Source organism: Puntigrus tetrazona, chromosome 10 (genome assembly GCF_018831695.1).
Source record: "Puntigrus tetrazona isolate hp1 chromosome 10, ASM1883169v1, whole genome shotgun sequence".
Taxonomy (NCBI): domain Eukaryota; kingdom Metazoa; phylum Chordata; class Actinopteri; order Cypriniformes; family Cyprinidae; genus Puntigrus; species Puntigrus tetrazona.
This window is the reverse complement of record NC_056708.1, coordinates 16,303,318-16,319,397: the sequence shown is the minus strand read 5'-3', so window position 1 is coordinate 16,319,397 and position 16,080 is coordinate 16,303,318. Positions and strand designations below refer to the sequence as shown.

The 16,080-nt window shown below is 38.3% G+C and overlaps 2 protein-coding genes across 3 annotated transcripts; both read right to left on the bottom strand.

The window, feature by feature from the left end:
- Positions 1–6,455: 6,455 nt before the first annotated feature.
- LOC122353193 (cytochrome c oxidase subunit 5B, mitochondrial) lies at positions 6,456–8,475 on the bottom strand. The gene is made up of 4 exons (XM_043251155.1): positions 8,318–8,475; positions 7,875–7,945; positions 6,867–6,966; positions 6,456–6,789 (listed from the first exon to the last, which is right to left on the bottom strand). Exons 1-4 carry the CDS (start codon positions 8,412–8,414, stop codon positions 6,677–6,679), a joined length of 381 nt encoding a protein of 126 aa, XP_043107090.1. The 5' UTR covers positions 8,415–8,475; the 3' UTR covers positions 6,456–6,676.
- A 668-nt stretch (positions 8,476–9,143) lies between these two features.
- On the bottom strand, positions 9,144–14,522 carry dbnla (drebrin-like a). Of its 2 annotated transcripts, none has more exons than XM_043251154.1 (15): positions 14,301–14,522; positions 13,908–13,963; positions 13,619–13,731; positions 12,832–12,906; positions 12,609–12,755; positions 12,445–12,522; positions 12,203–12,354; positions 11,513–11,567; positions 11,341–11,412; positions 10,640–10,748; positions 10,358–10,522; positions 10,208–10,270; positions 10,016–10,128; positions 9,792–9,876; positions 9,144–9,410 (listed from the first exon to the last, which is right to left on the bottom strand). In XM_043251154.1, the coding sequence occupies exons 1-15, from the start codon at positions 14,402–14,404 to the stop codon at positions 9,271–9,273; spliced, it is 1,527 nt and encodes a 508-aa protein (XP_043107089.1). In that variant the 5' UTR covers positions 14,405–14,522; the 3' UTR covers positions 9,144–9,270. The 2 variants fall into 2 exon arrangements, with proteins under 2 accessions (XP_043107089.1, XP_043107088.1); XM_043251153.1 differs by having other exon boundaries at positions 11,341–11,415; positions 14,301–14,521.
- Positions 14,523–16,080: the final 1,558 nt, after the last annotated feature.

Genomic DNA, 16,080 nt, shown 5'->3' with positions numbered 1-16,080 from the left:
TAAATAAATAAAATTAAATTAAAAATAAATTAATCAGTTATAAAAATCTTTAGAAAACAAAATCGATTTAAAAATCTTTTTGACAATTTAAAAAGTAATTTTTTTAAAGCGACAATTTAAAAAAAGTGTAAAATCCAGAAAAAGGTTAGTCAGCATGGCCTGAAATGTTATCCATCAAATGTAAACGTGGAGAAATTCCTTCTCTAACAAGTTTTTCGGTGAAATTTCAAGTCGTCTGATCAATTTATATCACACACCTTATCTGCCATTTCTGGAATGGGCAATTATAAAGAATCTTCTGTCATAATGGCGTGACAGCGGGTGCCCGGGCTGATGCCACCCCGGGGTAAAGAGGGCTGCCGAGTCTTTCAGCGCACTGCAATTCTCAAGGGATTTATCTCCCTTGAAATCACACTAGTCTTTATCAGAACTCCTCAGCCGACCAGATGTGTCTGAATAGGCTCTCCCTGAGCAAAGTTGCTTGCAAAAAGACCCAGGTGCCCTCAGAGCAGGAGACAGGCTGTGAGTCTGCATTCGATAATCCTCATTTTTGGAGCATGCGAGTAGAATGCGCTTTAATTTGAGATGATTCAACCAGGGTGCAAGTCAAGGACCAGCCAGCGCCACAGCCGTGCTTTCGAGACCTGCGAGGGAATACAAAGAGACGAAACAATGAGCGCGGAGTGTGATAATATTGCGTCTGAAGACGGCATTATCTAAAACAGTGCTGGATGTTTTGCAATACTACAGCCAAATTAATTGGCGTTCATTAATTTAATTACTTTTCTCTTTAAAAAAGTAAGGGATTACAGTTACTTATTATATAACTGCATCAAATGTAGCATAGACTATATAACAATTCTATACGAAACAATAGTGGATTTAACATCTACTGTGAAAACTTTCCCAGATTTTAGTCAGTTTGAAAATGTGCAGCGTTTAGTTCATTATTAATGTGATGCATTGCTGAAAACTTAATTGCGGTTATTAAAAGGTCAAAAGTAATACAATTTACTGTAATTTAAAGGTGCAAAGTATGCGAAAACGAATGAAAATGCAGTCTGATTGCATTACCTTAAACTATACTATGTAATGGATTAGGCTACTAACTACAAATGCTGGCATTTTGTATGGAATCAGTAATGGACTACAATTAGCGAGTAGCTAATCCACCAGCGCTATTACTCACATGTTCTGTGTGATTTTAACATTTTGCTATGCGGTTGCTATGGTGTTCTGTTGCTCACTGCGCCAGAAGCCTATGATATGGCGGTCTCCAGATACGCCTCGGGTCCCTAAGGCTATTCACTCACTGTATCTGCCAGGTTAAATCATACATCGAATTGGTTTAAAAACCAATTGCACATCATTCCACCATTCCGCCGCATAAATGCTTTGGGCAGAGCTGCATGCCGAAGTTTAATAGGCCTACTTGCGCTTAAGGCTTTGCTCAAGTCAAGTCACTAACCTCGCTATTTAGCAATAGCAAAACACGGCGATTGAATTAGTAAACCCCCTTGCCTTTTTGATTTGGTTCGAAAACACGAGCCGGTGGAGAAATGCGCTCACTGTTCCACCTTCCCGCTCTGAAAATATTAAGTGGCAAATGTCAGGCTACGAGTGAGGTTCGCGTCCGAGCGCCTGTGCGCGGGTCACGCGGGTTAATTAATCTTCCGCGAACGGATCAAGTCGATGTGAGGTTTTACAGCCACGTTGAGATCCATGCGATCACCCCCGCCTCCCACACCGGTCATAATAACCTTAAATGGGCTTTCCAGGCAGAAAACGGTGAATAGAGGTTTCTGAGTGGATCTTTGACAAGCACAACTGGGGTCTGGACTTCAGGCAGATTGGTTGCTATGGAGACAGCGCCCCTGCAGCACACTAATGGCAGGCGGCGTTGCGCAGATAAGCACAGTGCTAATCATAGACTATTGTCCTGAGATGCGTCGCGCGTCTCTCGTGCCCCTGTGTGACGGACCCCGCCTGCCAAATGTCTTTGGCTGGTCTCTTCGGGTGCATTTAAACCCATCCCTCTTTAAAATTCTCCCCTTTTCCACAGTTGTTTTCCCGGCCCGCTGAGATATGCAGAACGGGAGTGAAGAATTGAAAAGCACAGCGCAGCACACCAAGAACCCCTTTTCTGGCTTGAAAACAATACAGCCGTTAAAATATTAATAACTCAAAGAGGTCTAGCCTATCGAGAACGGTGCACATCCGAGGACATGCAACATCCAGCCACAGTGTATCCTCAGGAAACGCACGTATTCTCTGTGAGACCGTGCACCTGTTGTTAGGATAGCTCTGGAAGCACTATTATATAACATTACCGTCATCGTATTGAGCGCAGTTGCTCAAATCACAAAGAACAACCTTGTTTACGCAGTGGTGAAAGGCTAGACATGACTAACGCTTCCTCGTCGGTGACATAGATGCGTTTTCACAGCGCTAGAATGCCGATATATCGCTCAACACTTTATCTCTGTTACTTAGAGACTAATTAAGGCCGTCTTTCATTCGCTAACAAGTCAAAGGGGATGTTAAAATATTTCAAAGAGAAGGGAAGGACAATGTAAGTCCACTTGAAATTCGCATCATTTCATCTTCAGCTCTCTGTAATCTTACAACACGTTCAGAGCTTCGTTTTTTGTTTTTTTTTCTTCAGTCATTTTGCGCGGGAACGTGCAGCGGGCCCTCCGGAGTACTGAGCGGTATTATTCAATCATCTTTAGCCAGATGCGATGAGCAGCCCGCTACAGAGGGGGCAAAACGTCGTCATCTATCTCATTAGAGCTCATTACATGTCACGGGTCGCTTTCGTCGGAGCGCGATTCGCTGCAAGGACGGTCGCATTATGTAGATGACGCCGTTAAAAGGATAAACAGAAGACAGTTCACTTCTGACCTCGAGATGCTTTCATACGCTTAAGGGACGGTTCGCCCAAAAATGAAAATCCTGTCATGAAGTAGCTACTCTCATGTCGTTCCGAACGTGTAGTATCTTCAGAACACAAATAAAGATATTTTTGATGAATTCAAAGAGCTCTCTAACCCTCTATAGACAGTAAGGATGACCAAGGCTCAGAAACGTAGTAAGTAGGCTACATAATTAAGACAACCAATGTGACGTCATTGATTTAATTGTAATAGATTACTTTTTGTGTAGAAAAACATAATGAAAATAATCACAGTGTATGTAGGTGTTGTTTACTCTTTGATGTGATCATAAACACTGTACATGCGCATACATTACTCATACTCTCCGAAATGACCAACTGAGATCAACTGTTGAATAAAGTTGATGTTTTTGGTTTCTTAGCACACAAACAATTATGGTTGTGTCCTGGTGACACGCGGACTATTTTAACAATACCCTTGCTATGTTTCTCTTCGTTAATCATGTTAGGATCCTCGCTGACTATGAAGGGTCAAAGAGCTTTAGGGATTCATCAAAAATATCTTAATTTGTGTTTCAAAGAAGAACTAAGTACTTACAGGTTTGGAACGACATGAGGGTGAGTAATTAATTACACAAATGGCATTTTTGGGTGGACTATCCCTTAAAATTAAGTTGCATTGGAAATTTAAAAAAATGGTAAAAATGCTACTACACTGTAAAATGATTTAACATTTAATCAATAGTTTACTTATTTATGTAAATAGTGTAGGCCACTGTGCATTATAAGCAAATTGTGGGATATTATTTATTATTTACACATTTACTAAAATAAAATTAGGCTACATACTGTTTGAGGCTCTTTTGCTGAATAAATAACTTCTAAACAACTACACAATAATTGACACATTTTGATAGTGCCAATAATTTTGGCCAGTCCATTTTTGAGTTCTGTGTGACTTTTCTTCTGTTTTGTTTTTTTTTGTGTTGTTGCTCTGCAAACAATAAGCACATGTATAAAACATAATTTGCAATTAGAATAATTTTCTGAGAGAAGTGTGGCATTTTCTGACAGAATTGCAAGGGTGCCGATATTTTTAGCCATGACCGTATTAAAAAAGCGTGTCCAAAAAATCCCATACTGAGTACACAGTACATTTAAATGTTAACTTACTTTGTGACTTGTTTAAAAGTATGCTCTATATAGTATTAAAATGGGCAGTATATCAACTGCACTGTTTCACTGCCGTTCTTAAATCCTTTCCCTTTCACGGCTTTAGTGTGTGGCGTACTATATCCCACAATTAGCAAGCAAGCTATAGCTTCTCTGTCATTCCATTGCAGGCAAAAAAATTATTTTGCATATAATCTGCATAAAAACACAAGTTAGTCAAACAGTGTTCTCCCAGACATTGCTCCAACAAGCCTGGCGTTGTCTGCGAGTTCTGTCAAGGTCTGAACAAACACAACAGTTGCCGGTTTGCTAAGGGTTTCGAGCACCCAGCATGCACTGCAGCATGAATAATTTATTAAGACAGTTGTTGAGTGAACTGAAAAATCTCAGTGCGGCCTGTTGCCTCGACTTTTAACTTTTCTCAGCAACCCATTTGGTGTACAGTTCAGCGACGTTAGGTTATATTTCACCCTAAAATACGATGGATCTCTGTTATGCGCAAAAGTAAGCAAGTTTTTAAACCCACTTAAAGGAACAGCTCACCCCGAAATAATAATTTGATTATAATAGTCCGGCTTTTTCAAGAATACTGAAAAACACTGTAAGGATAGATTTCTTCATACAAACACGCAGCTTTTCACTTCAAAAGATGTTGGTCACGTGGGTCACTTGTGGATTACTGTGATGTTTTTATCAGCTGTTTGGCAACCATCCACTGGTGAGCAAGTAATGTAATGCTACATTTCTGCAAATCTTTTCTGATGAAGAAATAAACTCAGCTACCGCAAATATAAAGGACTGCCAGCTCTTGAAGACACTCTTGCGGGAAAGAAAAAAAACGCCGTGAAATTGTTCTTCACAATGCCAGCTCACTTGAGCAATGCACAGGAAATAAGATCTCCCTCAAATGTTTCTGTGTTGCATTTCCTCGCTTTCACAGCCTGCCTCAGCAAATGTTGGCAATTATGTGCAAATTGCACATAACATCTCACTTTCGGTTTTTCCTGTCAGTAAAAAAAAAACAAAAAACAGGAGGCATAAATGACCCGCTAAGGGCATTTTTCACATTTGCGGGGAAAAAAAAACCTCTTGATGCATTGATTATAATGAATTTCAAAGCGATAAACAAAGTGATGTGTGCCTGCAATGCTTATGAAACGATTAACATACTGTAGGTAGGTGCAGTAAACAGGAGCTTGGATATGTTGATGAATTCCATTATGCTAATAACCATTAGGCAATCAAGATCTCTTTTATATATATATATATATATATATATATATATATATATATATATATATATATATATATATATAAAAGCAGGCATAAAAGCCACTTTGCTCAGCCATTCAAAAGAGAGATTAGCATTGACTTACAGATATATCACAAATCAATCATGTGCAATCTGCATTTTAATTACTTGAATAATTTACATTAATATAGGATGAATATTAAAAAAAATAAAGTGCTACACTTGAAACACATTTGCACTGTCACTTGCAGCAGATTTAAAAAGACACTTTATGAACTAATACGTTATATAAAGACTTTTTACAATATTACCACACATAAAGCAGATTATTTTATATAATATTGTAGTTTTATGTCATGACATTTAAGGCAACACAAAGTGAGGGCAATCTTGCTTCATGGCACCTTTTTTTGCATTCCTCCCAAAGGTTCTTCATTTCTCATTCTTAAAAACAAATGACCCCTTGTGGACACAGGAAGAAAGCGCAAACACAGAGACAAACATGAACTTCTTATTGAGAGTTTGGACACCTTTATGGGAGACCATATGTGAAAGGATTTAGGCCGTTCGATAAAAATAAATGAAAATAAAGCTGTGAGTCTTGAAACAACAAAAACCATTGCAAATTATACAAACAGAAAAATGTAAAGTCAAATATATTTTATGTGAATGACTGGAGTATGTTGTTTTTCATGAAAATATATTGAAACAAAACAAAAACTTATTAAATGGCACGTTTTCTACAAAAAAAAACAAAAAAGGTAAATTATAGAAATAACAAAAATTCTTTTTTAAGATGCCCAAAGGCACAAAGTGAATTAACAGTACTATGAAAATACTAAAATTAGAATGAAAAACAATTATATAATACTTAAATGACTGCTTTAAGCATAATTACTAAAATTGTCCACATTGAAACTATTATCCATTATTCAAATGAAAATCTTAGCTTTGTAAAAATAAATAAATAAAAAAAATCATACGCATGGCAAAATTTATATTTGCCTTTAAAATTAACTTCAAGAACTGGAGTAAAAAAAATGTTAAGGTCATTTGAAACCATTTCAGTCAGTCGCGTCCAGATTTTTATGAACCAGAATTTAACAAACCTTAATTAAACCACAAGAGTCAAAATCAGAGTAAGCATGTTTATTAGGTGTAACCAGACCAAACGCTAAAGATACACTCCAATAATTTAAGTAAACTGTTTTTTAGGAATTGTTCAAATGTTGTGTCCCACACCAGGAGGAGGAGAGGTTACGTCTCCTATACTTCTTTGCAAAAAGACAAAAATGAAATGAGGTCAAGACGTCTCTGGAATTCTGGGATGTGACGCCGCGATGGAGGCAGCAGGATCAGTGAGGAAGCTCGTGAGGCACCAGCTTGTAATGTGAGCCGCACGAGGGACAGCGCTGGGCTTCACCCTCATGGAGCCAGAACCAAACCACAGCGGTGTTATCCTCCTCACCTGCACACAGTCACGTCCGATTAAAACAACCTCTACACACATGAACCACGTACCTAGAATCGAGAGTTTGAACTTACAGACACAACCGACGATTCTTTTGTTGGTGATGGACGGTACGAGATGGGGGTCCGACTTCGACCCGGCATACTCCTTGGGCTTCAGCATGCTGAATGGATCCTGTGAGGTGAAGAATGAGGTGAAATCAATCGGTCAATTTGGAGAGTCTGATTAAAATGCCCTTTAAAAGGACTGGAAACCCTGTAATGCCAAGGTCATCTGCTCGATTCCCAGGCAAATCATGACCTAATGCAACTTATATCCCGGAAATTTTCTTGAAAGCATTAAAAAAAAAAAAAAAACCATAGCATGTTTATGGGAGGGCCAAGTTAAGGGGTTCAAATGACAGGGAAAGAATGAATGAATGTCACTGGGTCAAGGTCATGGATTTAATCCTTGAATTAATACTAATATGCATATCTTGGAATATATTGGAAATGTCTTTTATAAAGACAAAAAATCCTTTAGATCATGTCTTTAGCAAGGTCATGGGTTCAATTCCCGGGGAAAGTGTTACTTAAACGCACACTCTGAACGCAACGCATAAATGCATTTCCAAAATACACGAATATCAATTTAGCAGTTCAGCAAAAACACAAATGAACCTTCATGCAGCACATGCTTTATTCTTATTCACATAAGCAAATACATTTATTTTATCTCACTTTTTTATCATGTTCAATTTTTGTGCCGGTCTATGCACGTTTAAATCAAATATGGCACCTATTACGTTTGACATCAATGATATTTGGTCACGATGGCTTTCTGCAAGTGAAAACCATAATGGAAATTCATAACAGTATTGACATTAAACTTAACATCAAGCAAAACGCAACATACTTTAAAGTCAAATTGAAAAATTGCGTTTTCTGCGAGTCCTATGGAATAGGGAAAAAACATTTTTGTGTAAATCACTTCTCGAGAGAAATTTAACAGCACGCAGGTTTCATTTTTGTGTGAATGTCTTTTATCTGACGCGAGCATAAATACTGCGTTTGACAGCTTTCTTGACAGATCATGATACATACTGTGCCTGTTTTCATAGCATCCATAATCTTCTTCTCGAGTCCAGTTGCCTGCTCCTCGTCGGTGGGAATGCCTGCGTGAAAAAGTTCAATTAAAAGACTTTATCGACTCTCCTTCCGGCCAGCAGTTCAGAGTCGATTTCTGTATTTGCAGACTAGCCTGTATGCTAACAGTCAACGCAACGCACTTGTGTTTTCTTTTTAGAAGCAAACCAATACATCTCAACAAACTACATTAAAACTCTGGAAGAAAAAAATATATTATCGTAAAACGTGTCACGAAAAAATTACAATTAAACGCACGCTTTCCGATTTAGACTTCCGATGCGGTACGCGAATCGACCTCCGCGGAAGGCACAGCGTCCTTGGCACGCGTTCAAACTGCCTCTTAAATGATGCTGCGGCGCGTTTCGATGAATAAAAGCAGCTAGTGGTAAAAGACTTACCCCCCGCCGCCATCCCTCTGCTCAGCGCGACCACCGGAGAGGCCCTGCGGGTCACGGCGGCCCGGACGGCGCTTCTCAGAAGTAACCTTGCGGCCATGTCTTCCTCTTCCCAAAAACTACCAGAAACGGGCTGATGACGTCAAAGAGGCGTTGACGTAACCCTCGCGTCGCGCGATTTATACGTCAGCAACCTATGCATTCCATACCCTCTGATGAAAGCTTTAGTAGAAATTCGAATTGTTTTTGTACACAATGTTTGTTATATATAATAAGTTTTTTTTTTTTTTTGAGCCTACCATGATTATGATAATTATGAGATTACTACCATGATTATCTTTTTTTTTGGCATTTCATGGTTTTGGTCAGTATTTTGTGTTAGACTTTAGTTTAAGGTGTCCTTGTTATTGTGTAATTATACATTTAAGTTCTCAGTAAAATTAATTAACTACATATACTATATACAGACTATAAGGTTAGGGTTAGGATTAGGGTTTGGAATAGCTTTTCTTGCAATTATGCATAATTTTCTGTTATTATAAAAAAGGAAATGTAACAATAAAGTGTAACATATTTTGTACAAACTACCTTGTACATACTATTCATTAATGTGAAAATCATTCAGTACTGAACTTTTACTGTACTATACAGTACTGTATTGAACTAATTTTACTCAAAACTCTAGTTACCATGTTAGATGTATGTGACGAAATAAATGAAAATGCATGTATTTTCAGGAATCTAAGTATGGAAATGTTTTCATTTATTAAAATGTTGGCTTTTATTTTCTCTGCTTTGTTTGGTTGGTATATTTGAATCAACATGAAAAGAACATTAAAACTTTTATTGAAGATTATTTGGATGAAGTAAGAAAGCAAATGTTACATCAGTAACATCAGCACAAAACACACACACACGCACACAATCATTGTGTCGCTTGTTTTGCATCTGGTCGGTTACTGAAGAAGCTCAACATAATTAGCAGGAAACATGCCGTAGTGACCGTCAGGACCGTAACCTCTCCACCAGCCCTCATCTATCATCTCGATCCCTGTGATAATATCTTCCGGGTCAAAGGTGATCTCTGTGTCATCCGCTATATGGCAAACCGAGAAGAAATACAATGCAGGAATTTAAGTTTTCATTACCACAGCTTCACTGATGAAAATGTACTATAAAGTAATAGTTTTTTACTGTTGACTTGAATTTTATATATAAACCCTAATATACTTACACACACACATACAAATATATGTGTATAAGAATGTATATGTATAGTAAAATATATTAAAAATCTATACAAAAATGTATATATATATATATATATATATATATATATATATATATATATATATATATATATATATATATATATATATATATATATATGTATAGCTACACAAGACTAACCAAATATAAAATATATATAGAGAGAGATTATTTATGATAAAAAAGACTTTACAATGAAAGCACTCACAAGCTTGGTAGTCATATAGTGCTCTTGCACAGATGTTCGGGTTTTCTCCCGCCTCCTCTTCTTCACCAGCATGGGTTTGGAAATCCTACAAATAATACAATGAATAATGGTATTTATGTGAAACAATATCTACAGTAGATGATGTTTCATACCCTGCTGAAATATTATTACTAAAGGGGAAAAAATGACCAAATAAGGTTTGGATGACATGACAAGGTAATAACCTGGTTCAAGTTCTGATAGAGATTTTCATGCGAGGGGACGTCTGTGTAGATGTTGTTTAAATCATAACTTTGCTGCTTCCCGGCATCAGGGCTCAATCCCTCCTCACCTGAATCTGCACGCAGTACGTCACATTTCAGGCATATTTATTAGATTGACTGACATTTATAAAGCATTATAGAGAGAAAACATACCATCCCATTCATCTTCAGAACCCTCAGCTTGTTCAGACACAAATGGATTATCAGAAAAAGGGTCTGAAAGACAGAAACGAAGCAATTTATTCCTGAACTGATATATGATGTCAAACCACAGAAACAGAAGGGATTGCTGCTTTTATTTACCATTCTTTTCTACTGGGAAAGCCAGAGTTTTGCTCACAGGAGAGACTAGAGCCGGTACTCGTGAAACCGAGGCGGCTGCCGGAGATAAGAGCTGAGACCTGCTTTCATTGGGAGGGTTTTCTGCACTGACTGCTTGCTGGGATAAAAATGGGCTTCTCAGCTGACCTGAGGGAAAAGACATGAATTTCTGAATTTTGGGATAAAAGGCTTGGCACTGTGCGCATGTTTTATGGATGAGGTTTGTCAGAAGTTGATGAATTGTTGGACAGGAGTTTTCTTTACCTGGACGGGTGGCTGAAGAAGTCATTGCACTGCTGGACAAACTTCTTTCCTTCTGCATGAACAGCTCCCTGGGATTGATGGAACGCTGAGAGATGATTGATGCTGCCTCCTGAAAAAAGACATGCTATTTTTATCTTTTATGGCATTTCTTTTCTTTTTTTCTAGGATTCTGGAAGTCAATTTTTTACTTTCTCCCTAAGTATTGTGTGAAACCTGCCTTAAGCACGAGATTATATACAACGCTCTTGCTTCTTGAGCAGCAAATCAGCATATTAGAATGATTTCTGAAGAATCGTGAGACACTATTTCAGAATATTACTGTTTACTTTCATGATGTATTATCAAATACCTGATAAGAGTAATCATTTTGCATAAAAACCTAACATACATTGCTCGTGAACTTACAACCTCTCACAATAAGTCAATATTTTTATGTTACGCAACCGTTTTGTATTTTACTGCATAATTCAGAATGCTTTGTGGGAAGTACATTTCACCAAATTATGTGAAATCGGTCGGATTTTCGTATACTTTTGAACTTTAAACCAGTGATTCATCTCTGAGATTTTGTACATTCTCTACTAAAGAGAAATCTCTATGGGGAAATCAATGGGAAATATAGTTTGAGATCCAAGGACACTGTCAGCGTGGGTGCTCACTGTTGTGCTCTATTTATTTTGACTCATCAAAGGTGAACTCACATTGGCCTTCTGCACAGACTCTGATCGCAGTATTCCTGCTTTGACAGGAGACGGTTGTTCCTTCTGCTCTTTCTCCTTAACAAGAAGTGAGGCAATCAAGAAGCGACTAACACGATATGTTAAATATGCTTTTACAATGTTCATATGCACTGAAGGAAAGTCATCATTTTACCCATTTTTTCTGCTCCTGTTCTTTATTCACAGCCTCTTGTTTCTTTTCAAACTGCCTGCGAGACACCGAGGAGGAAGCAATTTAGCAGACACATGTAGCCATATACACTACTGTTCAAAAGTGCAACTTTTTAAATGCTTTTTTATGCTCATTAAGGCTGCATTTGTTTGATCACATATACAGTAAAATGATAATATTATAACACCTTCAATTAACTGGTTTCATCGACAATATAATTTAAAAATGTAATTAATTTCTGTGACACAAAGCTGAATTTTTGTCTTCAGTGTCACACTAATATGATTTCCTGCTCAAGAAACGTTTTGTATTATCATTAATATTTAAAAATCGTGAAAAATCATGTTTTGATGATTCATTGAAAGCCTAAAAGATCGGCAATATGTGAAAAACAAAACTTTTGTAACATTACAAAAGTCTTTGCTGTGCGTTTTGATCAAATTAATGCGTCTTAATTAAGTATAAATATATATTTTTCTGCTCTCAAACCTTGGAACGGTAATGTATACACTAGTCGTTGAAGTGGATGAAAACTTTTCATTAAAGTTGTCCTAAAACTTAAACCAAAATGTGTTTTTGTCTTAGGACTACTTTGATGAACTTTTCTTTACTTATCTACTTCACAGGCCTTCTATTTGATGATATGAATAGGACAGCCACGAAATCACTCACCTCTGCTGGTCGATCTCTTTCTCTCTCTCCCTCCTCCTTTGTTCTCGCTCGTCAGCCTCTCGAGCATCCCGCTCCCTCCGTTCTTCCTCCAGACGCTGCCGCTCCTCATTTGCCTTCCTGCGCTCCTCCTGCCGCCGAGTCTTTTCATCTTGCTGATAAAGGAGAGGAAGAGAACGTGTCAAGACAACAAAGAGCAGATGAGGAGATAAAAGCATTGTGTTTTTACCCCGGCGTTTCCTCACCTCAGCTTTAGCCCAGAAGTTGTCTCTCGCCGTACTTTGGATCTCAGCAGAAGCACTGACCTTTTTATAAACAGAACCCTGACATCGGAATAAGAAGGCAAACACTCAGACACTCAGAGCCTCTATAAATATGAGATATAGACATAATTCATTGCGTCTCTCACCACACGTCCGGGAGGTTCACAATTATTGTTCTGCTTTGATTCCTTGTGGATGTTGTAGTTGACACCCGAGCCCTTGGCCACCTTCTCCATGATGGCAGCAGGTTCAACATCATCGTCTGAGCGAGCGTTGATGGTCACATGGGCACCCTTTTTAATACACATTCAAAATGAGGATTTGGTTGTTGATGAAATTGCATGACTCTAATGTAACTACAAAACTCACCCTCAGAAAACTGGCCATTGAATGAACGTGATTGGCACAAACACCCTTTCTAACGTCCTTGACTCCCTCACCAGTCTGAAAGCAAATAAGAGTATTAAGGTGATTTCTAAAAATACAAATTGAGAGAGATAGTTCCGTGTGAATTATGGGGTTTAATCCATGTTGTGCAAAGACATACTGTCGCTTTACAGCAGTGTTACTCATTGCACGGCTCGCCAAGCTTTAATTTGTGGCTCAGAAAAAAGGTAAACTATTTTGAACTTTGAGTGAAGTGCTTCGGCGAAGCAGCAACAAACGGTCCTCGTGCGGTGCGAGCCATTGAAATGAATGGATTTCATAGAGTAGAACAGTGCAGTAAACCTAAGGTCTTTCAGCATTAAGATTAAACTGATTTTTTTACACTTAAATCATGTTTCCTCAGTTACAAATTTCACTAGAAGGCTAAATGAAAAAGAACGATAGCCCTTTTTGTTTTGAATTGAATATCAGGGATGACAGATTAATTAAAAAAGGATGGATGAAACGTTTGATATTTTGCGGTAGGACTACTGCTTTACAGGATTGATCACAACCTAAAATATTTATTTAAGGGCGCCTTTATAACTTTTTGGGGTTTTTATTTTAGTTCACTAGAGGTTCATCCAAGGGGCAGACACTATTCAGATTTCTTATTTTGTGTTTTAAAGATTACCCACAGTCCAGTCCGGAATTATTTTCCACTCTACATAACGAAGTCAGCTAGTTCTCAACCGTGCATTTGGTTTTGGACATTTCTGCCAGTTCGTACCCAGTTGATGAGCACAAACTTGGGAACTCCAGAGCTGGGGTCCAACACTTTACAGAAGGCGTACATGATTTTGCCGCTGTTCAGTTCATCTACCATTTCTTCAAGCCCGCCGTCTGTGGCACAATCAGAGAAAACACACTAGCATTTGTTATTGAGAACTGCTGCTGACTCATCGAATTGGACAAAAAGAAAGAAAGAAAGAAAGAAAGAAAGAAAGAAGGAATGACATCAATCTTCTGGCACTCTTTCCTGCATTCTTTAAGATCTCATTTGAAACGAATTCACTCACCTCCCTTCCCTGCCACCCGAATGTCATTACTGTTTCCCTCATAGGTGAACAACACCCTATAATCAACAAATAAAGAATAGTAATTCATATGCTTCTGTTACAAAACGACTGAAGATAACCACCACAAATGACATCAACCACCTATATAGTGCAAAATCGTTCACATATTGCACAAGTAACCATTCATTCCCTTTTGAGCATGAGTTATTTAATACCTTGGTTTCTTGAAAAGCAATTTGCATATTATGCTAAAGAGAAATGCCTCATTTGAAGCTACGTTATATGAATTTAGCACGTTAAAATGTCTCGTCAGTCTTAGAAAGCATACTTCATTGATCCCTTTTAGGCAGTAGACTATGTAGTGTGATGATTTGTAACACGTAGCTGTCTTACCAGTTTGTGTCCGTTCTCCCGTTCACCACTTCGTTATAAGCGTCTGTAAGCGCGGGTCCGTTCTTACTCAAGTTCACTGCCATAGTGGGTCGTGAAACTCGCATAAACTTGTGTAAAAACCTTTAATGGAGATATAATCATAACCCCGTCTTCCTCTTTCAGCGGACCGTCTCCTGCCGTTTTAAAAAGGCTCCTGTCCCGTAAAATCAGGTTCAGCGAGTTTTGGGGGAATTGAAACGAGGAAGAGAGAGAAGGTGCATTTTCCGTGCGGTCAAATATCCATTTAATATTTGTCAGGTAAACAAACATAGAACATGTTAGGTGTTGTCATACGAAATATATTACGGAGAAAATGTTTATTTCTATCAATATATCAGCATAGGGAATCGTTTTAGCGAATCGGTTTGTTCGGATCCTTTCGTTTTCATCGAATCATGTAAAATGATTCATGATACTTTTTGGATATAAGCATTCCAATCGCGCCAATTTATTTATTTATTTTGTGTCAGGTTGTGATATTATTCTCCCATTAGCTTATTTTTAACGGTATGAGCAGCAGTGTTGTTTAAACTTCACAGCTTTACCGTTGAACCAAAAGTAATCGTTTACAATCGTTTGGGCCGAATCACTGTTCAAAAGAACCATTTGTTCGCGAATCGCAAGTTAGTAGCTATTGATCAGCCAGAGGGCGAGACGCGCGGCTACACGGGAACTAGTTAGACTAGTTAAAGCGCATTTTTTGCAGTCACTTCAATAGGTAAACATCATGGAGTGCTTGAGCCTAGCTTCAGAGGTTGTAGAGACTGACAGAGCAAGAGAAACTGGACTATAGTGAATTTAGTATATATATATATATATATATATATATATATATATATATATATATATATATATATATATATATATATATATATATAGTTAGACTGCTGCAAATTCTTAAGGAATTACATTATTATTGTACCTTTTGTTTTGTTTTAACAACCTGCATCTATTCTATTCTATTCTATTCTATTCTATTCTATTCTATTCTAGTAGCTGCCTTTATTAGACTGACCACACGATGTCGCTGTTCTCACGATTTTGGCCCCTCATTCCCCTCATCCTGTAAGACTTATTACGCAATGGTCAGCTTATTATAACAAAACAAAACAAAAAAAAATCTTAAGATCCCATAATATAAAAAGGAAATCTGAGGGAAACGCATGTTTCGCCCACGTGGCCTCCGAATCTATATTACCTTACACTACACTTGAAACAAATGAACTCAGCACTTCGGTCTTCTCAAAGGATTCAAATCAGAGCATAGGCCTACCTCACAATTTCAACCGCATTAATTAATCTGCCAGAGAGAATCATATGCATGCAATTACATCCCGCTATTTTCTGTGACCGCATGTGCAGTGTGAGCCAAGACCACGGATGAATTAATCACAGATTTTCTCACACGAAGGCACAAAGCAGATGATTGGCAGCGCTGGGTTCGATGTGAAAGGGGAACCTGCGCCTCTCAGCGTACAGTGAGAGTTTCAATCACGGATTCCTACTTACGTGATTGGAGTAACACACTTTTTTTTCCCCTCCACAGAGCGGTCACGGGTATCGTTATGACCCCTCCCAGCGCCCGACTGTTCGTGATATGGCACTGCCAATGCCTTTTGGCCAGATTTCAACTCCTGCTGTCAGCTCCAGAGTCTTTGTTTCTGGCTAAGATGACCCAGTTTCGCACTCGGTGTCGTGTTGCAGCCCCGGCCGTGTGTGTGTGTGTGTTCCTGCACGCAGG